The sequence below is a fragment of the Talpa europaea genome (genome assembly GCF_964194135.1).
Source record: "Talpa europaea genome assembly, chromosome: X".
NCBI lineage: Eukaryota > Metazoa > Chordata > Mammalia > Eulipotyphla > Talpidae > Talpa > Talpa europaea.
The window spans coordinates 10,916,624-10,943,227 of NC_140081.1; the positions used below are offsets into that span (position 1 = coordinate 10,916,624).

The 26,604-nt window shown below is 36.6% G+C and overlaps 1 protein-coding gene across 4 annotated transcripts in view; it reads left to right on the plus strand.

The window, feature by feature from the left end:
- CNKSR2 (connector enhancer of kinase suppressor of Ras 2) overlaps window positions 1–26,604 on the plus strand; it is a gene marked incomplete at both ends in the record, with an annotated part of 238,038 nt that overhangs the window by 210,024 nt on the left and 1,410 nt on the right. For all 4 annotated transcript variants that reach the window (XM_084259165.1, XM_084259166.1, XM_084259167.1 and 1 more), the window contains one exon: window positions 25,426–25,622. In XM_084259165.1, coding sequence (XP_084115291.1) covers window positions 25,426–25,622 — 197 coding nt within the window. The remainder of the gene's footprint in view (window positions 1–25,425; window positions 25,623–26,604) is intronic.

The window sequence follows — 26,604 nt, forward strand, 5'->3', positions numbered from 1 at the left end:
TAATCTATGGTCAGTATAATATGACCATCCATGTGGAATGCTCAACATCATATTGTACTGACTATAAATTAATATTTTGATGATTTGTGAAGATGCTTTCTAATTTTATAGTACAATATGAAATTTGATTATCAGAAAAACCTATTAATATTAGTAGAGTGCCAAATGCAAAACATACTGTATTTTGAATATCTGTTAGGGAAATTTGAATCTTAACTTTTTTTTTAAGTTCTTTTTTTTTTTTAAGATTTATTTATTTTTATACAAGAATCTGGATACAGGCCAGATGCGCGGGAGGGTGAGGATTTACCGGAGACAGAGTGAGGAACAGAGCAGGCAGACTGAAGAAATATACTGCTGAGGGGAGCAGCGGGCGAGTCAGGAGAGGTCTATCGTGCCATGTGGGACACTCGCCGGCTGGCCGGGATTGAACCCGCACTGCAGAGGCTGCGGACAGCTTCACAGTGTGGCGCTCAACCGCCTTCACCACCAGGTTGGCCCTGAACCTTAACTTTTTAAGCAGTTTTTCACTTTCTTCCACATTGAAAGTCCCTAATCTTCCACGATTTTTTATCTGACAGTTTTGCTATTTCTCTTTTATAAATCATTCATAGAATCTATTGACTCACTTCTTAAAGCTACTCATCTAAGACCTAAAATTTTTCTAATCCATGACTTTATTGGTCCCTTCTGCTATAAGTTTTCTTTTATGGTTGCCATCATTGGCCCAGCTTTATAAGTTACAAGATGGATGTCTTAAAGGAGTTGTTCTCTTTAGGATTCTTGGTGAGACCAAATAACCCATAATTTTGTTATCACTAAATTTCTACTTTACACCTTTTTCCCCTTTAGCATCTCTGCTGTTTTCTACTTGTTCTTTAACAATGCCAACACCCAGGGGTTTTCTTGCCTTTTCTAAAAAGAACAGGGAGGAGGGACAGCTTTAATACAATCCTTCTGCCAACTCTGACAGTAAGCTCCAGCCCTCGCTTCGTGTTCTATTGTCTTCTTACACCCTGTGTAGTTGCTGGGCAGCCTTCTCTTTATTTAGCATCCTGAGTTCTAAGACTTATCACGCGCTTTTGTTAACCTAATTAAAAGGGTTGTGCCCAGCACTGGAGGTAGGAAAGATGTTTACCATTCTAAAAATAATTCTGTACAATTCTGAATATCTTTGCAGAATAATTAAGTGAAAAGTTAGTTTTAACTTTGAATGCTTCTTTAAATTTGTAATACTGTGTGTGTGTGTGTGTGTGTGTGTGTTACAGTGAGTGATTTCTCTCTAGTAAATTGGATAGAGCCCACTTAAAATGTCTTAAAGAATTCATTTAATAGATAAATTATTTTTATAGGAGTATGCATATAACTTGTACCAGGATTTATGAATGTATGTAAATATACATAATAACCAGTCATCTCACCACAGAACTTAGAGTTTTAAATATTCACCCTCCCACTTAGTATAGAAATACCTGTTATATATTTGGAAGATTGTTGTTTAGACACTGCTTGAATATTTTAGGGACTCAACTTATTTGCCCCCCTAGCTAAAAAGTTCTTCTAGAAATGATACAGAAGCTGACTCCTTATAAATTTTGTACTCATTGTGGATTGTGACATTGCAAATTAGAAAAATGCAGTGTAAGTATTTGGAAGGGTTGCCATGTGGATGAGGGATATGACAGTCTGTGAAGTTCCGTAACACAAAATAAGTAGAAGGTACACAGAGGCAGATTTTAGATTGACATGCAGGAAAGCATTCCAATGATTGCATTTGCCAAATAGTGGAATAACCTTTATTCAAAATGTAAAAAAGAGAGGGTTTCCTGAGTTAGCTGGACAGTTGAACCCAATGACTTCTTCTAACTCTAAGGTTTTACAGTTTTCTTTAGCATAATGATATCACCTTGACTCTTGGATCCCAGTGTCCTGCACATTGTACATGTCCAGAACCATACACCAGAATTGTGTTATCAAACATAATTTGTGTTGTCCGATCTCTGAGTTGAATGTATACAGTCACTTTAACCTTCTATATCTGGCATGAGTTCTAGATAATTGACTATCCTGGTTGCCTTCATCTACATGCCTTTTCCTTTTCATGGCCCCATGCCAAGTTTAGTGGAACTATTATACTTTTGTTGGCATGAAAAGACTCATATAATGCTTTAAGTTGTAAATAGCATCCCACACTTATTTACTTTATTTCTTAACCCAACTGCAATTATTTGTACTTACTTCTGTAAAAGTTTTAACTTCTGAATTTTCAACCAGCATTATTCAGTCCTATTAAGAAAATTTGGAATCTCAGTTTTATTATCTATATTATTTATCCCTCATACTGTTGAGTAAACGTCTAATGTTCTAAGCATCCTTTTTGTTTTTTAACTGCTTCATTGATAATTTCCAAACTATGCACTATATTAAAGAGAGGAACATTGTTTTAAATGTATTTATTTTTTTAAAGATTTATTTTTTATGCATACAAGAATTAGGGTGCAGGCCAGAGGCGTGGGGGTGAGAGGATTCACCAGAGACAGAGTGGGGAACAGAACAGGCAGATCAACTGAAATACACTGCTGAGAGGAGCAGTGGCGAGACAGGAGAGGTCTGCTACACCGTGTGGGTAGCTCCCTGGCCGGCCAGGATTCAAACTCATGCTGCAGTGGCTGCGGACAGCTTCATAGGTTGCGTCTAAAACCCTTGCGCCATCAGGGAGGCCCTAAATGTATTTATATATTTTTTACATCATTGTTCATTCTCCTCTCAGGTGTAATCCTCATAAAATTACCACCAAGACACTCGTGAACCATCCCCATAGTCTCGTGCACGGAGGAACATTTTTAAAGAAAATACTTAAAAGGAGAAAGGATCAAGGATAGAGCTTTATAGCACTCAGTCTGAAACTTTATATATCAATTTCATTCCATCATTTAAAGTCCTTCTCTGGATCCAGTGATATTTAGTCCAGAGCACAGTACTTATTCTTAAGGATATCGAGCAGAATATCATCATAGGTGTGACATACCACCAAGGTGTTCCTTTTGTCTCCCAACCTCGATTACTCTCTAGGGGGAAAAAAATGTAAATTGCTTCATTTTTATTGAACCTTTGTTAGTCCTTGAATTGAAACAGAAAGATGAAACTCCTTCCAATCATAGTCTCTTCTAAAATTTCACCATGTGTCTGTATGAGGTTTATCAGTGTGTTCTCATAGAATCCATACTGGGTGGGTGGGTGGGTTGGTTGGGATGAGAGAACTCTCTTTTGAAGTAATAGATCTCAGAGCATTCTGATAGTAGCCCTGAGATCATTTTCAAGCTATGCAGTTAGTTCATAAGATTATTCTTCTGGTTCAAAGAGCCCATACAGTGGTCCTTAGTAGTCCCTTATCTCACGTCTTTTTAATTTCCTAGTACAAAAATTTTTTATTAAAAAATAACCTCAACTATCATTGAAGTCATATGCTTTTGTCATTTATCTTTTTTAAAAAAAATAAAAAGCCCCTTTTCTCTTCAATTTGTTTTACAAACCTTGGCTCAACATTTGCCTTCCTGGTACCCTTCTTACAAGCAAGTAAACAGCTTTAATTTAAAGGGGAGTGTTTCATAGAAACTGATCCACCAACTTTTATTCTGCAATTTATAGTCAGTCATTCTCTGGTGTTCATTTCTAGGAGCCTCTCCTTTTATCCTCAAACTAAGGGTGATTTTCCTGAGGACAGTTTGCAAGAACTTTAATCTGTTCTTGCATCCCTTACTCAATACCAGAATGTGCCAGGATCAGGTATTAGAACCTTAGAGACCTTGGCCATTTACAGAATGTAGTAAGAATACAGTAAGAGTAAGGAAATGAAAGTAACAGAGATTTCTAGTAGCTTATTCTTTCAGACCCAAGTCCTATACATGATCAGCCGTATTCTTTGGTCAACTGCATTCATTGGCTTCTAAGAATTATCACTTCTGTACTGTGTCCCCAACCCACATCTCCTATAAATTATAGTTTCAAATTATATAAACAACTTGCATTCAAACCTCTTTTATTAAGCCCTTCTATATAATAGAATAATTTTTGGTAGTATGAATTGTATTACCAGTTTCTGTTCTAAAAAGCTTAATAGGATTACATTTGAGTATCTCTGTTTGTTAAATCTAATAAACTACATTAAATCTCATAAACTAAAAATCTATAATGTAGCCAGTGCCGAAAATGTGCTGCCTGGCTATAAAAAACAAACATATTTCTTGAAGGTAATCTCTTTTTATGATTTTTAGAGAATACATGTTAACATTTTAGAATGTATGATTTAATGAAAGGTAGTTTAATGTTGTCCGTATTCACTCAGCTATTCCTGCTATTCCTGAGATTTTCATACATAGTCAGTGATATACCTCTCCCAAACTAGTAATTAACATAGTTAATGGTAAAAGCAGACAAACTCAAGATAGCCCTACAAAAATTATTTGCCAATAGTTCACTGAGCATATGTGTATTAAACAGTATATAAAGCATACATTTCATTAAAATGGAACCCAGACTAAATAAATATTACATAAAACTGTTTTGTAGATTTATAACTTATAAAATACTGCATACTATTGGAAGAAGGTAGATATAGATGCCCAAAAATGGTTTCTAATTAGTGATAGTGTGCAGAAAGAACAACAGAATTGCAACTAAAATTTAGCATTTCCACCATTATTTTAGTTTATAGAGTTTAATGAAAACACCCCCAACAATGATAATGGTTCAGCCAAATTACATGAATGATTCACTATTTAAGCATCAATATTTCTGCAGGTGGCACCAAATCACAGTCTTCAATTTATGAAATGTGTAAGGAAGCCCTATGCAGTACTGTCAGAAATCTTTTTTAGTATATTGAGATGCTTGACAGCAAGCCAGTTTATAAACTATTTTCACAAAATGCAGAGCTATTCTATTGTAAACTTTCTGAAGTGTTAAAAAAGAGAGAAAAAGAAAAACAAGGATAAAAGATAAAATGCAGTTTGTTTTACTTAATCATGAAAAGCCTACTAAACAGGGCTTGGTTATTATCCTAAAAGTGAATCATAAAAATAAACATAAACCAAATAGTTTATCTGACGAATAACTAAAACCTCAAGAACATTTTATTATATTGGCAGTTGCATTTAGTGGAGTTAAAATGATGAGAATTATGTCTGTAATGGTATAATGCTTCTGACACAGAATAGGAATCCTTTCCGGATATGAAAAGGAGTGGGGGTATCTGTACATTTTCTGTCATGTCTTTTTCCATTTGTTTCCAAGTTCAGTAGAATTCTGCTGTTTTAATTTATCTACCTAAACAAGCTTATTTCATTCATTGCTAAATTTCTAAAATCAGTCTAATGTCTTAGATTGCAGATATCTGACATGTTTATAGATTAACTCCAAGAGCGTACAATTTAGGTGGTTATTTCCTACTTAAATGAAAGTGTGAGTGATAGAAGTCATTAGGTTTGAGAAAGGTAGAATACTAATTCCTATGTTGTAATCATATCTAGTGAGATGATTAGATTTTTAGTAAAACCATTTAATTGATATAGTGATATAATAGGAAATCAGGTATTTGGTGATTGGAGAATGTTCTACTCCAAATATGAATGACATGTGAATACTTGAAAACCTAGGTCATTCAAAGAAAATACCCTTTAGCCGTGGTTAGACTATCACTTTATATAACGTACAGATCATTCCATTAATGTAGCAGTGCCATAAATAACATTCTTTGACCTCAGTGTCCTGACCTCCTAAGACTGCGCCCACCGCCACATAGTTCATAGTAAAGACTTGAAGTTGATTTTCTTACTTGAAAAATCTAGCAAGGTAAATAAAGCATTTTACCCAGTTGCTTAATGAAACTCTTTATTCAGTATTCAGTACTTAGTCATCAAATTAAAATATATTTTAGGGATTTAATTAAATTGAAGCGATATTTATGGAGCCGGCACAATGTCCTGAGTTTTCACTCTGCTAAGTGCTGGAAAAGCAAAGATTTAAAAATCAGACTTGATGTTTGTCATCTGATAGGCAAAAGACACATCCAAATGTAACAGTACAGCATATGAAGTGTTTTAAAAGAGAAACATGTTAAGTTCTACAAAATCACTTAAGAGATCTGTATTATTTCTACTTTGTGAAATCAGACACGACCTCACTAAAAATCTGACATTTAAGCTAGATGGGTAAGATTTCAGTGGAAGGAAAAGAAAATGGAGTTATATCATATGTGGTTAAAAAAAAATAGTAACATCAGCAAGGGCAAAATTAAGAAAAACAAAGAATAATTTAAATAAATACAGTGTTATATAGTACAAATGAGTAGCAAAGAGACAGAAAATTATGCTAGAAATGAATTATGAAGGCCTTGGTATCCCATGATCAGAAGTTTGGATTGTTTCCCAAAAAAACATGATAGAAAGCATTTGAAGATCTCAGTAGGAAAATGACACGATAATATGTAAGTTTCAGAAAGGACTCTGATGGCAGTGTAGACAGTGTATTGGTGTGGGAGGATGCAAAGTAAGTGAAAGTGAGACCAGTTAGAAAACTGTATCAATCAATAGTCCAGATGAGAGATGTCATATCCCCTCTACAAGTGTGGAGGCAAAAAGTTATCTGCTCAAAGAAGATCCACGGGTAGAGAGTAGGACTTGAAGTATCTAATGGAAGCTCAGAGTGCCCCCAACAGGAAATTGGAAATTGAGCTCACCACGCACTAATAAGAAATCTGCCACTTGGTCCTGAATGACCAAGAGGCAAAAAACACAAATTTAGAATGTTGCCAATTAACATGTATATCCAGCTTTCTCTAGCAATGCTCAGTGGCCAGGCAGGAGTAAGAAAGCAGATGGCTGAATACTGGAAAGTGTGTGTGTGCTGCATATCGAAGAGGGTGAGGAAATTGAGGGATTCAGACTGGATAAGGAAGTGAATTCAGGAGGGGACTGCTTCCTGATAAGATCAAAGGTTAGACGTAGTGGAAGAACTAGAAGGGGGAAGCGATAATCAGGAAGAGTTGTCATACTTCAGAGGTGACATGGTTCACCATGATGACAAGCTCAAATGTGTGATGTTTTTGCATTTGACAGCAAGAATCCAACACAGAGGGCACTTATTTCAAAAGCAACTCTTCAATATCTGGATCTCTTCTATTTATATCTTGAAGGGGAAAAAAATACTTTGGAATACTTTGCCACATTCTTGTGAAAAGAAAGCTATTTAATGGCAAGGGGGAAACCCACTCATTGATGTTGGGAATAAATTGCATTTATGTTAAGATGAATTATTACATATTTCAGTTGTTTAGTGAATATATTGCTCATAACTTGAATTATAAGGAAGTGAAAAGTAAAGATGTTTTTACTTGCTATCTCCTTTCTAAGGTAAATCTCAATTTATTTCAGTTTATAGCATCATTAACTGATCAGTCTTTGAATAAGATAATATTAAATAGGATATCAAAGGCATTTTGTTTTTTTTTTGTTTTTTTTTTCTTTAATTTAAATAATAAATTTTATTTTTATATTCCCCCATACAATTGCAAACGCCCCATTCTGACCCCAATCCCTCCCCTCCCGCCCCCCACCCCCCAAAAAAGTGTCTCTGGTTCATAGTTTTTTGTTGATTTTGATTTTCACTTTCTTATATTCATTTTCCTGGTCCCTTATTTAAGTTTTCTAGATTCCTGCTATGAGTGAGACCATCCGGTATTTTTCTTTTTCTTTTTGGCTTATTTCGCTGAGCATGATCCCTTCCAATGCCATCCCTGTTGCTGCAAATTGCATGTGTTTATCTTTTTTGAATGCTGAGTAATATTCCATGGTGTATATGTACCACATCTTCTTGATCCAGTCATCTATTTTTGGGCATTTGGGCTGTTTCCAAAGCTTAGCTATTGTAAATAGTGCTGCTATAAACATAGGGGTGCAGGTGTTCTTTGGAATTGATGTTTCTGTGTCCTTTGGGTAAATACCTAGGAGTGGAATTGCTGGATCATATGGAAGCTCTATGTTTAGTAGGTCCAGAAATCTCCACACAGCTCTCCATAGTGGTTGGACCAGTTTGCACTCTCACCAGCAGTGCAGAAGAGTTCCTTTTTCTCCACACCCTCGCCAACATTTGTTGTTGCTAGTTTTTTTAATATGTGCCATTCTCACTGGTGTGAGATGGTATCTCATGGTAGTTTTGATTTGCATTTCCCTGATTACAAGTGATGTTGAACATTTTTTCATATATCTGTTGGCCATTTGCATTTCCTCTTCAGAGAAGTTTCTTTTTAGCTCTTCTGCCCATTTCAAAGGCATTTTGAATGGAGTGATTGAATATATGTATTTGTCCTTTTACTTTCACTGTTGTCTCAGGTAAACGCTTTCATCTTTCCTATAAAGGTATGCTACATAGTCTGCACTTGAAATGCAATCTGAAAAGCCAGGCATCCCATAAATCTGAACCTTCCTTTCTTTCCTCGTGTAGAGGAAGAAAATATTTTTCCATATAGAAAAAATACTAAAATAGAATTGCCTTCCCTAAGGTAAAGCGAAAACATCTATAGTATTTTTTTTTAAACTTCGTGGGTTTGTTGAACACATTGACTCTAACCAAACAATAGCTAACATTTTTTAATGAGTACTAACTTTTCAAACACTCTTCTAAGATCCTACTAAAATTTAACTCACTTAAGCCTTACAACCACCCTCTAAGGTATATACTGTCATTATCCTCGTCTTTGCAATGAGGAAACTGAGTTTAAATAACATGGCTCAGGTCTCCCAGCTAGTTAATAGCAAATCTGAGATTTAGACTAAGACATTCTGACAGCAGAGTGAATGCATTCAAGCACATAGTGTCCTTCTGATCTATCTTTTTAATCAGGTTAAAACTCAGCCTTTTTTCTGTGTACATATTAGACCTATATTAAAGAAACTAAAAGTTTTAGGTTTTATTACAGCAGGCCAAAGATCACTGCTAATGTGCTCCATCAAATAAAGCAATACCTGTGTGCCAGTTTACCAAAAATTGAAATCATTATGCTTACCAATTAAAACTAATCAGTGCCCAAAAATCTTGTACCATGCATGATATGTAGAGTGAAACAGTTCCACCACTTGACTCAAAACTCTTCCTTACTATTTTAACTTCGATATGATTTCTTTTTATAGCTAATTTGTGCCAAGTTAATACTGTGATATTTAAAAAAAAATAATAAACTGCTTCTCAAGAATAGATCTCGAGCGAGACCAGTTTGAAAAGTATTTCATGCAGTGGCCAAACTTATTTCACTTTTCTTCTTCAAAATAACTCTTTATCCATCTTCTTAGAAGCAATCCAAATGGTTTACCCTTTTTTTTAATCAGCTGAAGGATTTATTTATTTACTTTTAAATCTTTTGGTGAGGGCGGCTAGAAAAAAAAGTACAATCTTCACATTTTCATTTGTTTCTAACTTCTGATTTCTCATTTGTACTGTACATTATTGTAGAATGAAATGAAAATTCATTACCAAAATGAACTCTAGTGAAATTTTCACATTTTTGCATCTTCTTTCAAGATACTGCTTATAAAAACACTATAAAGTGGTAAGCAAAATATAAATGTTAGTAACATAATCCTTGTTATTAATAAATTAACATGCTAAATTGATTTGCCTTCAGAATGTTTATACTAAATTAAAGAGGAGTAAAAGTTTTTCAGGGCTTTTCTTAGGATTTTATTTTAAAAGGCATTACTTATCAGATTATATGACATTTTGTGAAAACAATGCCTCTATTAAACTCCTAGATCCTATTTAAGAAAACCGAATTCAGAACTAGTGAATAAGTTATTACCTTTAACCCATACATTCTGGCTTTTTATTTAACATTTTAGTAGTAATTGATGTGGGTATCTGTAACCCACCTTTCTTAGCAGATTGCCATGGCAACCCCTGAAGTAAGGTACCAGTTCACTGGAGCGTCAGGCTTTGTCAGTGCTAAATACAGAAACTGTATTTGATTTCAGCTTGTCTGTTTCTATGGGGAGCAATGTACCACACTTCTTTCCACTTCCTAGGCTGACTTTTCCATCACCATGGAGACCAGATCTCCCCACACTACTAAGATCTGAAACCATTCCTAGCCTAGCTAAATGAAGGCCTTGGGAAGCCTGGCCTTCTAGAATTAAAGTGTATTGTCTGTTGAAGACGAGTTCCTGTTTCTGCTTTTTGAAGTGTATATTGATTCTCCACAAAGAAAAACAAACTTTTTTGTGGTGTGATGAAGATTTACAATAAGGAGGAAGAAAATGTCATCATGACATTTTCCTTGGTCAGGTTCTGGTTTTGCGTATATTTATGGTATCTGCGCAGTTAATTACTACGAAGTAATGTTTCATTTCTAATTATGACAGGTTTGCTAAAGTGTCATAAACAGATTTAATGAACACTTCATGGTGGTCGTAAAACGTTGCTTTAAATTTTAGTTTGGGATTTTCTATGTGTTTCTAAATCCAGTACTGATATCTTTTAGATTAGTTCTGCACTTGCTCACAATGAACTCAATACGAGAAAAAGTAACTCTAGAACCTTAATCACCACCTTACATGGACTTTAACAAAGGATTCCTGTAATTTATCACTATCAATCCAGTTATAGCACATTCAGATAGTTTTGATGAACTATAGATTATACAGACCAGTACAACTATATACTAATGTGTTCTTTTTTTTCATTGTGGCAGTAGTGTGTTCAGATATAAAGATATAGGTACATACAACATACACACATATAGACACACAGACCAATATCACCGAAAAGGGAAGCGCCAAAGTTCTACAAAGTTCTTTGATGCTCACATTTGTTGTAGCGATACTAATTGCACCGTAGCTGCTGTCATTGTTTGCCCTCACCCCAAAAGGCACCAGTCAGAAGAGATGGTAAGAAAATCTTCCGTGGAACTTGGTTTATACATCCTTACAAATTTACATCTCTAGTTTGATGGTTGTGTTTCTTAACCCTAGAGAAGGCAACGTGGTCCTCGTTTAATACAAGTACACTAAGCAGGAATCCCAAAATGCCTGACTTCAATGAAATATGGAATTCTCCTTATTTTTTAAAATTATTATTAATAAGCTATCACCATAAAGGTTCTATAAATTCATTAATTTACAAATGGAAAACAAATGTATTAATATAATTGGATTTTTGTTTTGCTCACTAATCGGAAGTTAGCAATTCATTGCTGTATTTGAATACAAATTAATTTGTAGGATACAGAGAACCTTTTGACATTTCAAACATCTGAATTTTGCAAAAGGCTATCTCACCCTAATGAAGTCCTTGCATGATTCTAGTTTTTCTGTAATTACAGTGGTGAGTGTGAAATTCAACAGGTGATGCTAAATGTTAAACACAGATACAGCTGAAACCTTTTGCAGTAGTCATTTGTATTTTTCCATAAGAACATTGAGTCAGCATATCTCTAACTCTTTAGTAAAACTTACTTTCTTTAAAAGGGCAGTGCTATTTCCCCTCTTCTCAGGAGGGGAAAAATGAAACTCATGCAATAGGGCATTTTTAAAAAAAAGATTCTTTGTGGGGCCTCCCCTGGTGGTGCAGCGGTTGAGCACTGGGCTGCGAGGCTGCCCGCAGCCTCTGCAGCGCCAATTCCATACCCGGCCACCGGTGAGGGTCCCACAAAAAAAAAAAAATTCTTTGTGTCTTTAGATTTTGTACTATTCTACCCCAATAACAAGATGAGTTTGCTGGTCTCAAATTTAATAACCACTAATTTCTAAAACAACTAAAATTGAATATGAATGAATACTCATTAATCTGTCTTCTGAGTTTTTAGCTAAGATAGATATTTGTGATGATTTGTCTACATCTATGCTATACTTCTTACAAACATGATTTTACAGTGATTTTAGGCAAAATAATTGTTTTTCTTCTTATACACACAATACATTTTGAATATCTGAAAATATAGTAACAGTTTGAATAACAGAATATACAGATGACTTTCATAACAGGGATTTCTGAAAGTAGCCTATGATGTAAAAACTACAGATTGAAAAATAAGAGAATATGAAAGTATTAAGATGAGCAATTCAGTTTATAACAGATCTGAGTAAAGAAAATACTAATTCTAATAAGTAGCTGTCCAAGATAGAATTTTAGGTTCTTACAAATGTCTTTCGAATTTTCCTTTTATCTTTCTTGGCACTTAACTTTGCTGGGGAAGGTATTTTTGGTTGTCCTTATTGCTAAGAAATTCAGTTGGCAGTGTATCCAAAGCAGCTCCTCCTTGCCAAAATTGTTAATGAGCAAATGATCCCAAATGTCAGGCTGGTATGCCAAGGAGGTTAATAATAAGGCATTGGGCCTCCCCGGTGGCGCAGCGGTTGAGCGCTGGGTTGCGAAGCTGCCTGCAGCCTCTGCAGCCGGTTCGATCCCCGGCTGCTCCCCGGCCACGGGAGGAGGGTCCCACATGGTGCGCAGACCTCTCCTGCCGCCCGCTGCTCCCCTCAGCAGTGTACTTCGGTCCTTCTGCCTGCTCTGCTCCCCGCTCTGGCTCTGGTGAATTCTCTCACCCTCCCGCGCTTCTGACTGTACCCAGTGCATGTATAAACCAAACAAACAAACAAATAATAAATAAATAAATAAGACATGCCTCTAGAAAAAATTAAAAATAATAATAATAATAATAATAAGGCATTAACATTTAGACATTATTGAAGGGAGAAAATCAATATTGCAATTTTTTGTAATACAGTAAGATCAGTCAGAAAAAGTAAGCAGAAGTATATTTTGAGCTTCTGTAGTCATAAACAATGTTATAGCCTGAAAGGAAAATATGTGTTTAAATTTTTAGCATAAGACTCACTCTTTTTCTTACTCTACTCCCAACCAGCACTTACACACCCACATACCCATTGTACTCTTGTTGAAAAGAATTTAGTATTTCACTCACTTTTGTAGAATTCTACCTCTTTTTTCCCCCCTCATATAGTCTGGAGGGATATCATGATACTGGAACTGATATTGAATAGTATTCTTTAAAAAAAAAAGGGTAATCCCACCAAAATCAAGATGGCAGTAAATTGAAGATAGTGTATGAATTTAGTATGAGAATAAGAACAGCAAAAGTTCACAAAGATCTATACTACCATTGTAGGCATTAACTAACTCAGCTGTTTTACAGTTTACCTATACATGCATACATACATACATTCATATACATACATTCACATTTTAATTCTCTCCTTTAAATGTACCATAAATTTCAAATATTTCTGTTTTATATATATTTGAAGTATATTAATTAAAATTAGTAGCCCATGACATTGATGTAATTGCATATACAGTATAATACATTATAGCCATATAATTGAATCTGTATATGTATATATATTTATATTTAACAAAATAGAGCTTTATTTTATTGATTATTCTTAACTATAAAATTTTAAGGCAAAAATGGGGAAGGAGTTATACAACCATACCGTGAACTCATTGAGACCAGACTATTGTATTTCTATAGTTATTGCTAACATTTGCTATGGCAGATATACCCAAAGGCATCCATTCAATCCTTTTGAGCAATGTATGTCTATAAAAATTAATTTCTCCCATTTTTTATTTGAAAATCTGAATTGTCATTTGGGATGACAATATAATATGGCAAAATTCATAGTGCATTTTTCTGAAATATCTATGGACATTTCATTGAAAATAAATTAGTGGTAAAGTGAATTAACATGTTAATATTAAGTATTTCTGTGAGTTAAATGTGAAAGACCTTTTCAATTGTTGACAATATATAAGCTCCATTTAAAAGGTATGTAGATCTATCTTCATTTCAAATAGTGGTATTTAATACAGAAAAAGGCAATGTGTGTGATATACTCATAATAACTAATTAAGTTACTGTAAATGCACTCTAAGGCCATGGTATAGAGGTAGATATATTAGGATGAGGTACTACTTTCATAAGGAAATACTTTCTCCTGTGAATTAATCAGAGGATGGAATTGTGACTTCGCAATTTAGAGACACATTATAATTACCTAGAAACTGGATTTCCTCATCTATTTTCCCTGAAGATAGGTTCATCCATTTTTCTTTTACCTAGAATTGCTAATTAAAGATTTCCTTAAGTGTTGTAGGTATAAACACAAACTATGATACTTTTTGCTATTTATCACTTTATTTTGAGAAAGAATACTTCTATCATAAAAATGTTACTCTTCAAAAATTAAGACTTTCTAGCTCCTTTCCACTATACTGTTATATTCAAAATAAGCAAATTTTTAAAATTGGATATAATGTCTGTTCAAACTCAACGTTTATGAGAAAATAGGCCCTCAAAATCTAGGCAGATGCTACTCAAGCCACAGTTAACAAATCTCTTTTGAGTCACTATTATCAGGCCACTCTTTCCAAAACATACACCTAGAAAAGTGATTATCACTGTCGGTTCATGGTGTTAAATATTCCTCTTTGTCAAAAAGAAAAAAATCTGAAAGATATATTTAGAAGAGAGGCTCCAGATCATTTTATTAAGTAAGCTTTTTTATTTATTTATTATTTATTTATTTGTTTGTTTATTTGTTTATTTATTTATTTTGTGGGGCCTTCGCAGGCAGCCGGGGAACCAACCAGTGCTGCAGAGGCTGCGGGCAGCCTCGCAGCCCAGCGCTCAACCGCTGTGCCACCAGGGGAGGCCCAAGTAAGCTTTTTTAAAAAGCGCAAAACAATTATACTCTTGCAGAGCTCCAGGAATGTTACTGGATGTATGCTGTTGGTGACCTTTGTATCTGCTGGCAGCTTCAGACCCCTTAAATGACCCTCAAGCTCACTGATAATGGAAGTGAGTAAATGGAACCCAGTTTTCTCTTAGAAATCAGAAGCAGGAATTTTTGAAAGTGCTATTCTGGCCTAAGCACTTCTTTTTTCCATGTTCACATATTGTCTTCTCTTTCAATCATTAAGGAAAGATTGTTTTCCCTATCTATTTTGTAGTTAATCATTCTCTTGCAAATGTTTGTGCCTCTATCCTTATCTATAATCCTCAGGCATTTGATTGAAGGATCAACAGCTATTCTTAGCAGGTATGTTTACTATTAGAAGTCTGATTACATTTCTAAAAATGTGTGTTTCTAGAACTTCTATGTCTGCTTATTAACGAGCAGTCCTTAGTAATCAGATCTTTTAATTCCTAAAACAAAAAGGGAAAGAAACATCCTCCTCAACATATACTAACAGACTCAGTCTGTGAAGAGCTTGCATGGGAAAGGAACCCACACTGGAATGTTATCCTACACATGACTCGACATGGCCTTACATCTGGGCTCACCATTCAGTGGAAACAGGATCTGTTTCTTTTTATCCAGCTGGGCTGATAGCCTCGCAATTGGAGCTTTTAGTGATGAGTGGAAGCTCAGTATTTGTTAAGTAATTTGCCAAACAGAAACATTACTGCTGTTCTTGGGGATAGCAAGATATGTTACTGTCGCTTCAAAATGTAATTGGTTAAAAACTTGGTAAATAATGCTTGCTTTTTAATGGCAGGAAGGAGGAAATATTTTTATAGTTAGGACACTGGCCAACAGAAAACAAGACAATCAAAAGCCATGTAATTTAAGGGTGTTGGCTGTTTGTTTATTTGTTTGTTTTTATGGAACACACACTTTCCACTTGTTCTTTTAAAAAACAAGAATAAAAGTAGCCTGTCACTGTAAGAAATAATTCTGATTTGAACCTTTTGACTGTTTGCATGGGGATAAGGTTGTCAGCTACAAAGAAGGATAGGAATAGGGAGAAAGCCCAACAAAAACACAAAGGGAGAAAAAAGGGAAGTGTTGAAAACCAGTAAGGGGCTTGCAAAAAGTTAGACCCATAAATGTGATTCACAAAAGTCATCAAAGATCAACCTTCTTGCAACGGTATCTTTACGAAGTGGGTTTGTTTTTGCGTGTCAGAGATTTCATACAGATTAGGCCATATACTACTTCTGTCATATCTCACCCTCCCAGCCCACCAATGCTACTCATGTTTGAGATTCGGAATGTACACTCCAAGACATGCACTTGATATAGTGGACTTGGGTCTGACAGTGTTTTATAAGCTGTTCTGTTTGTCTCTGAAGTAAGTAAATAGGAGCTATTTAACACCGCGTAAAAGTATAGCTTTAAAGAATTGATTCAAACATTTTCCAAGGCCTCTTTCATTTTTCTTTGTTCTCAGTAGACCAAGATATTTCCATCAGATTCCTTGGCAAAAATCTTGAAATTGTATAAGCCCTGTGATGCTTTTATATAGTGACAGGACTAAAAATAAAATGCTTTGTGATGTGCCCAACTCCAAGGCTTCTGACTTACAAACTCCATGTATATGCAGTCCCCAAACTGGCGTCCCCCCAGCCACCCCTGCCCACTGTGTAGCCCGTCAGGATGTGACTGGCCTAACACAGAAGTTCTCAGACTCTAATCTGAGAAAAATCACCTGAGTTGCTTGCTTAAGATGCAGATTCCAGAGTTCCATATACAGATTCTGAATCAGTAGATTAGGAGTAGGGCCCCAAAACCCACCCCTGAGATTTGGTAGTCAATGGTCCTGACCAGTACTAGTTGAAGAGACCCCTTGCCCAAGTGTCTTCTCTTGCTAGTACATACAGACTGGAATCTAGCTGGAGTCTTTTGTAAATAGTGGTCTTCCTCCACCATACAGTATTCCTGACTGGCGCTCAACCGAGGAGGTGTTTCTGGTCTCTTGAAGTAGAATTCAGAAGCCCTATAGAAACAAGGTCGAAAATGGAACTAAAAGTGACTTGATTACCAAGGCTCTAGCTCAGGTTTAATATGGTTATATGGGCACTAGGGAATACACCAGAAATTAACCTACTCGCATAACATTGTTTCTGAGGGTAAAGGAGGGATGCCTTCAAAACAATAATTTGCAAAATGTTTGAACTGCATAGGTAAATTAGGAACACTTTAAACTTAGAAATGACCTGTGCTCAAGGTTAGATTGCCTCTGATTTTGCTGTTTGGCATTGCATGACTCCGTGAAACAAAGTGGTAGAAGCCCAGTTTGATCATTTTCTTTAAAACTGAGGTATCATTTTTTTGTTTTTGACCTACATATCAAGATTACTTAGTTCCCAGCCCTTTTCTGCACCCTAAAAAGATATGTGATAAACAAAAATTAGTTCTGCTCACATCTGAGCTGCGCTGCATCCTGTTTTCTAGATACAGTGTGATGGCAGCATCACCCCTCCCATTTTCTGAGGGAGATAGTGATGAACCAGCCTGCTTCCTCAGCATTCTCCCACTTTGTTTCTTCTTGATATAACTCAGAAGGTACTACAGGATGTTGCTGCGGATAAAATATGCTCTGTGCTTGAATGAAGTATTGCTGATTAGTGCCTGCTCAAATCCAATGTTCAGATTCCTCAACTTCCCAAAAACCATGAACTAAAAAAGAAACTACAGCTTATTTTATCCCAGTTGTTCCTAGTTTCCCAGGTCATTCAGAAACGTTAGTCTCTTCTAGCTCTCTAAACTAAACTAAAGTCGGTTTAGTTCTCTTCCGGTTCACTGGACTTCCGCCCAGTGAAGTCACTCCTGCGTCATGTTTACCCTGTTAGAGCTCTTCCTTTCTCGTCCCTTTGTGGGGTCAGCATTCAGCCCCCCATGGAGCCACACGGGCTGGGTTCCTCCACCCGTCTTGCTGGCTAGCGTTGGGAGCCTGCAGACCAGTTAGAATGAAGGTAGGCCAGAAAACTTTTCCTCATGCTTCTTGATAGATGAATTTGAGGAAAGATCTTGTGTAGAAATAGTTTCATCTCCTTAAAAGACTGACCATTTTACACGTGTACAGAGAATACTTTTAACACCAGCTTTCCTAATTAAAATTCTAGATGTGGATATACACGTATAGACGTGGGAAAAGATGTAGCTGCGCTGTGTATTATTTTATGCACTTAAGATTGGCGTTTCCTAACAACCAAGCTTTGAGCAAAAAGTGTTCCATCTATGGCCAAGTAGACTTGCATGCCAACAGAAAAAGACATTATGGTATTAAAACCATATGCAATTCTAGCCATATTTTTCTCTTTTCTCTTCATGGGTATTGCATGGTGGTATTTCTAATACAGATACTAATATGCTTTGGAAATTATGGCACTCGCAGGTCTTTCATCATATTGTATCACTGCTTTATCATATTAGGCTAATACACTGCGAGAGTTGGTAGAACCTCTCCATGCCAAATCGGATCCACTTCTGTTGGCACTCAACCCATTGGACTCACAGATTGATAAGCTAATGTTTAGAGAATTTAGATCGGAGAGAGTCGGCACGGCGCAGACTCAACATCAACCTCTTGCAAGCAACTAAAATGGCCTCGTCATTGCTGTTTATATCAGAAAACAGACTTTTAAAAAAGCTTAGAGCATCAAGTGTTTTGGATTGGGGGCCTCCCTAAAGGGATATTAAGAGGGGCAGGCCACTCTTAAGAAGAATGCTTTCTCCACTGGGACTAGCATAAGATCAAAGCCAATCAAGATGGAGCACAGTGACAGAAAACTGCCGTTTCTGTGGGAGAACAGAAGGGGGAGGGGAATGACTGGGGAAGGGCTCTGTGTGGTGACACCTCAGTTGTGTTCTCCTGACATCAGGAAAGGAGAGGGATCAGCTCCGATAACTAGAAAACCCTGGCGGTTTAATGGACTCTTCGGTGGCCTCTTAAAGGCAAAGCAGAGGAAGCAAATTCTGTGTATTAAGTGTATTTTGCATTTTTAAAACTTGACGTGCTGTATTGTACTACATTAAGTGTAATCTATTAAGGCAAGGTATACACAACCTGCTCTGAAACTTACTATGTTTATTCTATTATAAAGTGTATCAGGTGCAACACAGAAACTGCTTTCAGTGACACTAATGAAGAAAATTCCTCATGCCAGGCTTTATTAGATCCCTCAGCTAAAACCCTGACTTTTCCTTTTTTCTTGGCACTTGTATACAAATGGTGTTCCCTCATAGGACAGGCATGAGCTCTTCTTTTCTGTAACACTTTCCGAATCTATAGGCTGTGGTTTTCACTTTTGAAAAAGTATTTTGTCTGGATGTCTTTCAAACTAGCTTCGGATATTATTTAATACTCTGTAACTGGGCCCCCGTGGCTCAATATTGCTTATTTTTCCTCTGTAGTGGATGTGAAATTTCCTTTATTTAGTTGGATAAGATACTCTGTAATAATTTCAATGCTGATTAATGGATATTTCATACTGTGCAATGAACAGATAATTTAACGTTGTATTTGGAAATGTTTTTTTTCTTCCTGTCGCCTCAGTGTGTGGTATTGCATAATGTGAATACCTGTAAAAATATAAATTACTTAAAAATAAAAATATGACCAATTGGTATCAGATCTTTTTAGATAGCTAAATAATTTGCTAAGTATGCTTGATAGTAAATATCTTTCTAAAGAGAAGTAATCTATGCTTCTTTCTCACAAATGGAATTTGTGTTGTGAATAAAATCACATTGATCTGCCTTACAACTGCCTCTGTGCTCTAACCACTTTAATGCGTTTTTTTAAAATATACTTTAAAAACGATGGTTCTGGTTTGTAGCAACCCATCAAAAAGCATTTTATTGGCATTTAATATTAGCGGGATTGTCTTGGGTCGCCTTCCTGTTTACGTCAGAGTAAAACTTTATGATATGAAGAATTTTCATGGTTTCTCATTAAGGAATATGGTGACTCCACATTAATTTTGAAATATAATCGTCTCTTAGTTTTGCTTCTAGATTCTCCCTTTTATGAATTCCTGCTTAAGAACCAGTGCCTTGACCTCCATGTCTCTTTTAGTTAAATTTCCTAAATTCTGTGGGTAAATCTAGAATCCATCATCAATGTTTGTGATTGTCCTTCAAAGACCTCCTTTGGGGTGGGGGGGGTCAATAAGTTGATGCCAAGGATGCCCTCTGAACCATCTATCATAAAAACTACTATCGTGCTCAGAAAATTCAAACACTGCAGCCATAAGTCACACAATTAGGCAGAAGTTACATGCTGAGAGAGTGGAGCATAGAATAAACTTCAGCTCCGTCCCTGTCGAATTATGCTGTTGCGCAGAAGGGATGGACAGACACTTGTAGCAGGTGTACTTAGCTTTGGCAAAGCGCAGGATCATTTTCATCGGGATGGGCTTCACATGTTCTTTAAAAGTACACTTAACAGTGTTGGTGAATTCACTCAGGCTGTCCTTTTAAAAGAAGGCTTTTTTTTTCCTCATCAAAATCCAATTTTTTCATGACAGAAATTATTACTACTTTGCCTAAGAGAAAATAAACAAATTACTTCTAATTAGGAAAGGGCAGTTGATTACGGAGCAAGGAGTAAAATCCAGCTTTTAAAATCTTACGCTGCTTTTCTGCTACAGCAAATTGCCCTTTCTCTGCTTTTGCAATGCAAGGCATAGTCAGTTGACTTATAAACACGAATTAAACTTGAATTAAGAAAGCTAATATTCAATTATAAAACAATTCAAATTACAGTGTAAAATCCTGAATACATAATCATCTAAAACCTGCAAACATCAGACCCATCCACATTAAACCCACTAAAAGTTTAATTGTCACTTTACATATAAATAAGTTGTTCATTATGGTGCACTAGTAAATTAGTATTCACAGAAAATATTCCCGTGTCTCAACGCAAATGTTAATTGCCCTTCATGACAAGAATAGTGCTTTACATACGTGACACCATCAGCCTGGAAGCTTCTGAGCACTCTGCGGCTGTACAGGCACAAATGCCTCTCACATTTGACTGGTGACTAATGCTGCTATGTCCAGCCTTCTCTCCCACTTGTAACTGAGCCTTTCCCAGCCTTCTGTGCTCATTACCCAGCTGTGCTGTGGAAGGAACAACTGTTTCCACAAGGGCATCGTTGTCCAATTTTAAAAGAGCACAGTTGCCTTCCAAAACACGTCCCGGAGCTGATTATCCATTGTTGGCTTGGTTCTTCAAGAGCCCAGTCGGTATACTCATTTTGTTTTATTTTCATTTTTTACTCTCCTTCAACATTGTCATCGCAGGGGCCATGAAGTGGGGAGGAGAGGACACCAGAATGATATTTCAGGTCGCCAAGTTTGTGTTCTTCTCTCCTTCATTTTCACCAAAGAAACATGAACGAAATGACACAATGGACAGTTATAAAAGTGACAGTCACCTGATAGGGGAGCCCGCTGTGGAGTATCCCATGTGTACCGTGGAGAAAGCCCTCACTCGGGTGCCTGAGGCTCCTCGGCAGCTAGGAGAATGGGAAATGCAAACATGAGAGAGGCCTGTTCCACTCTGGGAAGGTGGCTGAAGCTGGGGGGGCACACATAGGTCCATTGAGGTACAGGAAGAAAAAACACTGGAATTTCTTCTCAGACTTTCTATCTCACCCTTTCAAAGTTCTTTTTCGTGTCTGTTTGCTAACCTGCCTATCTATTAATATAGAGTAATACATGTGTATAAGTAACCAGCCATTTACAGTGTTCTAACTGAGAAGGGTGCACAGTCAAAAAAGCATGGAAACCACTGAGCATGACGTCAACCAGAGAGAACTTTTAGTGATTGAGAAATGCATTATCATCTGCTAATAAACCACTCGCAAGAAAGTCCCAACAAACTCTTTTAAGCATTAGCTAATCTTTCCTTTGAGCTTTTCGCTATTACTACCTGGAGGTCAGATGCAGCCTGAAAGAAGCAAACAAGGAAGTTGTGATGCTCACCACATTGCTAGTCACTGTATCTCATAGCGTAGCTGGAGTTTAAATGAGACACGGAGAGGCTCTTACACCCGTGCCATGTAGGACACTGTCAGAAATGACCCTCCTTTGGCACAGAACACAAGTGAATTCATCAGTCACTTCCTTGTGACCCTCAAATCTATGTCTATGACATTTTATGTAGAAGAGAGAACTTTATATGTTGTCTTTGCTTTAGTAGTACTGGAATCAAAAAGTATGTCATCTGACCTGGGACTAGTTTACATGTTGTAAACATCAATATAATTTGGGAGGGAATTCATGCCTGCATAGGCCCAGAATTTCTGAATAAATAAGATACAAATTAAAATTTCATTGTAACAACAACACACTTCCTCATTAGGAGTCACAGAAGGTTCCTGTATATGTCCTGTGGTCTGCATGTGGTCTCTACACTTTGCCAACTTTCAGAAAACATTCATTCAAATTGCAAAAGAGCTGGTTTTGAGCCAGCGCTCCCGTGGCTGGACTGACACGTTGAAAGAAAGTCAATCAGGAAGCAGACCTCACCAAGTGCTTGCCTCCTCTTCCAAAGCAAGCTTCTTCTCGAAGAAGAAAAGCAAGGGTTTAAAAGAGAGAGAAACCAGAAGAGATGTGAGAAGGAGATGAAGAAGAAGAGGGAAGAAAATAAAGGTGCTTTCATATTTTCAGTTGCAACAGTAGCCCCAATTGACTTACTTGCTATGCATCTGAGAAAAAATCCAGGAAACCAATTGAAAATTATAAAAGAAAATAAAGGTCTGTTTTTGTCTTGAATGTTGAGTTCTGTGTTGTTTTGACTGTTGAGCACAGTGAATCAGACTAATAATGTGACTCTGCCCCTCACCCTCCTTCTTTGAAGATAAAAGAACTCTTTGTCTAGTCTTAAAATGTTAAGTAAATGGTGGCATTTTGTGGTAGCCTGGCATCTCAGTCGCTCATCCTTCTTCATTCCACTCCTGTGTCTTGTGGTGTTGCATGTGTATGGTGTGAGGGCCTGGGGGTGGGGGGGTGGGGGGGGCGGGCGGGGGGGGGTGCTCCTTCCTGATCTTTCGGGGAGCCTGTTGCACTGTCCATTGCTATACTTTGCAGTGTTTCTGTGTTCAGCCTCATTGTCACTCCTTGTTCAAACGTGCTGCCCAGAGGTAAATCTATCCTCAATTTTTCTTATAGCTGTCAAACCAGTTTCTTTGTAGAACTATGTTGTCTTTTGGTTGAATGCTTCCCCCCTCCCCCTCTTAATGGCAAGAAGGAAAAATACTTTTCGTTTTTATTTATGGAATAGCTGCACTTCTCACTTTCTATATCTAATCCTTATCCTTCTTGAAGTAAAACAACATTAAAATTTATTTAAAATCCACAAGCTAAAAATTGGGGAGAAAAAAAAATTGCTGAGAATGATTTTTAAATAATATATACCCCCCCTAGAGTGTTAGGTAATATGGAAGAAGTTTATATTAAAATGAAAGTTTCCTGTGTGAAAACACTTGTGCATCCCTTAAATCCTAAAACTATAATCTCAAACCCTTTTTTTCTTTCACCTTCTTTCAAGAACTGAAAAACTAACGACATGTTAGGCTGATCCCTTCACTGCTGTAATTCATGTCTGTTAGGTATACATTTCTCCCCCATCCTCTGCTCTATGAAACTGCATCTAGCTTTTAGATGCAGTTATGCCTTGAGGCTTTAAGTACGATGGCCACTAACTAATCCCTGTGGGTCTTTTCCCAGCCCATGATTTTATGAAACGGCATTACGCTGTTCAAATGTCTCCTTGTTTTCATAACTCCATTCAGTTACTCTAAATAACCTTACGATTCGTGCCTTCCTAGTTTCAGTCTCTCCTCTGGTGACATCCCCTATCTCATTTCCATCTTACTTTTAACCCACAAGCAGTTCTTCCTTTTTACAGTCCCACATCTACCTACCCCTGAAAATCCTCTAGGGGTCAAAAACAATCAAAGATGAACCAACAGAATTATAAAACTTATTTAAAGCGATTTTTTGTATTTTGATGTGATAGTTCTAACTTTAGATAGATGGTGAGGAAGTTAAAAATTATTATAGAGGATTTAGTGATAGCTCATGCTGATGGAAACAAGGGCTTTTCCAATGGAAGGACTCAATATCACACCTACCATTAGTTGCTAACCTCAGCAGGAGCCAAAAATTGAATATCAAACTACTTTTTAATCCTCGAGGTGATCCCTTCAAATGAAGGAAGGTACTGTTTATGGGCTTTTTTTTTTTTTTTTTTTGGCAGTTTTAGGTAAGTCTTTAAAAATATTTAGAATGCTGAATTTTAAAGGAGTCACACGAATTCATTAACACCTACTGTTAAATACACAGTTCAAATGCTTGCTGACAATATTGGCAGTATAAGATTCTCATTAGAGTGATTGCTGGAGCCAGACTGCCCAGTTGGAATCTAGCTCCACTGCTTACAAAGGATGACCTTGAGCTAGGTACTTCCTTGCTATAAGATAAAAATCAAAGAGATCCATTCTTAGTATTATTGTGAGGATTAAATGAGATCATGAATGTTAAGCATTTACCTTTCATTACCACTTAGGGATCCTTTATTTTTTTTTTTCTTTAAGTCAGAAAACTTAAAATATGCACATGGACCTTAGGAATGAACATCTCATAGTCACCCTTGGGCCATTATAATTATTATTCCTCTACTAGGACTCTGGCTCTATTAAAGGAAACCCAAGCAAGCCCTAATCCTGTCTACCACTCCAGGCAAAATCCAGAGTTATTTGTCATTGTTGAGAAAGTTAAGACTTCAGTCTTCCAGCAATTAAAGAAGATGGGAGTTTAGTTTGTTCTGTTAGATCTAAGATCCTTTCCTGAACCATTCTCTAATTGTTTTCCTCCAAAGCACTTCACAGTATTTCCTTGTCAGGTCTTACAAATGCAAAGTAGCTTCTCTTAGAACATGCCATATTTTTCCTTATATTTTCATATAAACATTCCCATATTTCATCTTAATTAAAGTAGTAGTATTAGTTACGATTAGTGTATTCACAAAGAGGCAGGCATTACTGTGGCGGTCACATGAACCCTAATAATCCTCTGTGGCACACTTTTGGAAGATTTTTATAATCAAATATATGCCAGTGAATGCCATTCCATCTTATGTGGCCTGGAAAAATGTAAAAATCAGTCCATTCAGCATTGCAAAACTAGGAAAGCTCTACTAATCAGCACTTCTATGCTCATCAATATGATAAGGGATATTCATTAATGTTTAAAATATTAAATTATGTGCAGGATTGTTTCTGTGTTGTGTACCTTTTGTACTCTAATTCCTTGAACTTAATGGACTCAAGATATGTATGGTGATTTGCTATTAAGAGAATATTTGGTTAATTAAAGCATACTATTATTTGGTCAGTCTAAAACAATTGGCTGCTTGTAGCTAATCTCATACTATATTATTATTAGCAGCTGTGATTTTGTTTTTTTTTTTTTTTCTTTAATGTAATAGAGTGTTTTCCCAGTCATTTCATTATCCTGTTTTTCAGGTGGTTTTGGTTTTTTTAGTTGCTTTTTGGAGTGTCAAATAACTGTAGATTACACTGGATTCATTTTTCTCTTTTTTTGGACATTGCAGGTGAAAGTAGGGAAGAACAGTTAGGAGATTCATTGCAAGATTTATACAGGGCATTGGAGCAAGCAAACCTGTCACCGCTGGGAGAACATCGCATTTCAACCAAGATGGAATACAAACTGTCATTTATAAAGAGATGTAATGATCCTGTGATGAATGAAAAACTACACCGGCTGAGAATTCTCAAAAGCACTTTAAAGGTAAGATATGAAATGAAAGGAGAAATTCCTTTTAAGAGATTCATTCCTGAACTCAAAGTGGATTACCAGATACTTTACTATGTAAAGAAATACAAAATAGGCTCAGGATGGGGGAGGGGGAAGTAAACAGGAAGCAGCTAAGGCTAAGCTGTCCCTGTGGCATAGAACTGGATTAGTAAAGCGGAAGGGGAAATAATCTTAACTTTTCATTACCATCTCAAAGCACTGACTAAATGTTATGTGACAGTTCTAGGAGAAAACAGGATGTAATTACATTTTTTTTTTCTTTGTAAAAATGCAGGGCCGGTGTCATTCCTCAGTCTTTTCCTAAGATAAATATGTCGTGTAACATAATTATTATAGTTATTAAAAACATAGTAGGCATGCAGAATGCAATAGAGGGCGCTAAACTAGGTTGAGATATTTCATGAGTATTTCCTGCAGTGCATTTGAGTGAAGCCACAGTGATTGACGTTCCACGTAGAAATTTTATAGTTGTTCTGTTTACACTATTAGTTTCCAATCCACATGTGACTTTCTTATTCTCATTTCCATTAAGTGGGTACATTATCTTCAGTCTTCTTTTGCTACCCCTGGACTGGGGAGGAGGTGGCGAGAGAAGGAGAGCAGAGAGGCAGGAAGTTGAAGGAGGCAGAAAAATGAGCAGCCCACTGTGTGTGTCTGTGGGAAATGGCCTGTCACACAACTCCCTAAGCAGGCCCTCCACCCTTGAAAAATCAAAAACCAAAAAGAACTGTCATACAGAGGATGTGATGTGCTAATTTCTGGAAACAAATATTAAAGGGCTCCTTTGGGAAATATTTCAGATCCATAGTATGCTGCTGAGGTTTTGTAATCTTGAAACATAGGTGAGTACCAAATAGATAAACAAAATAGAAAGTGCATGATTTTAGGGTCTCCCTGGTGGCACACGGGGTTAAGTCTCAGCACTGTGAAGCTATCAGCAGCCACTGCAGCACCA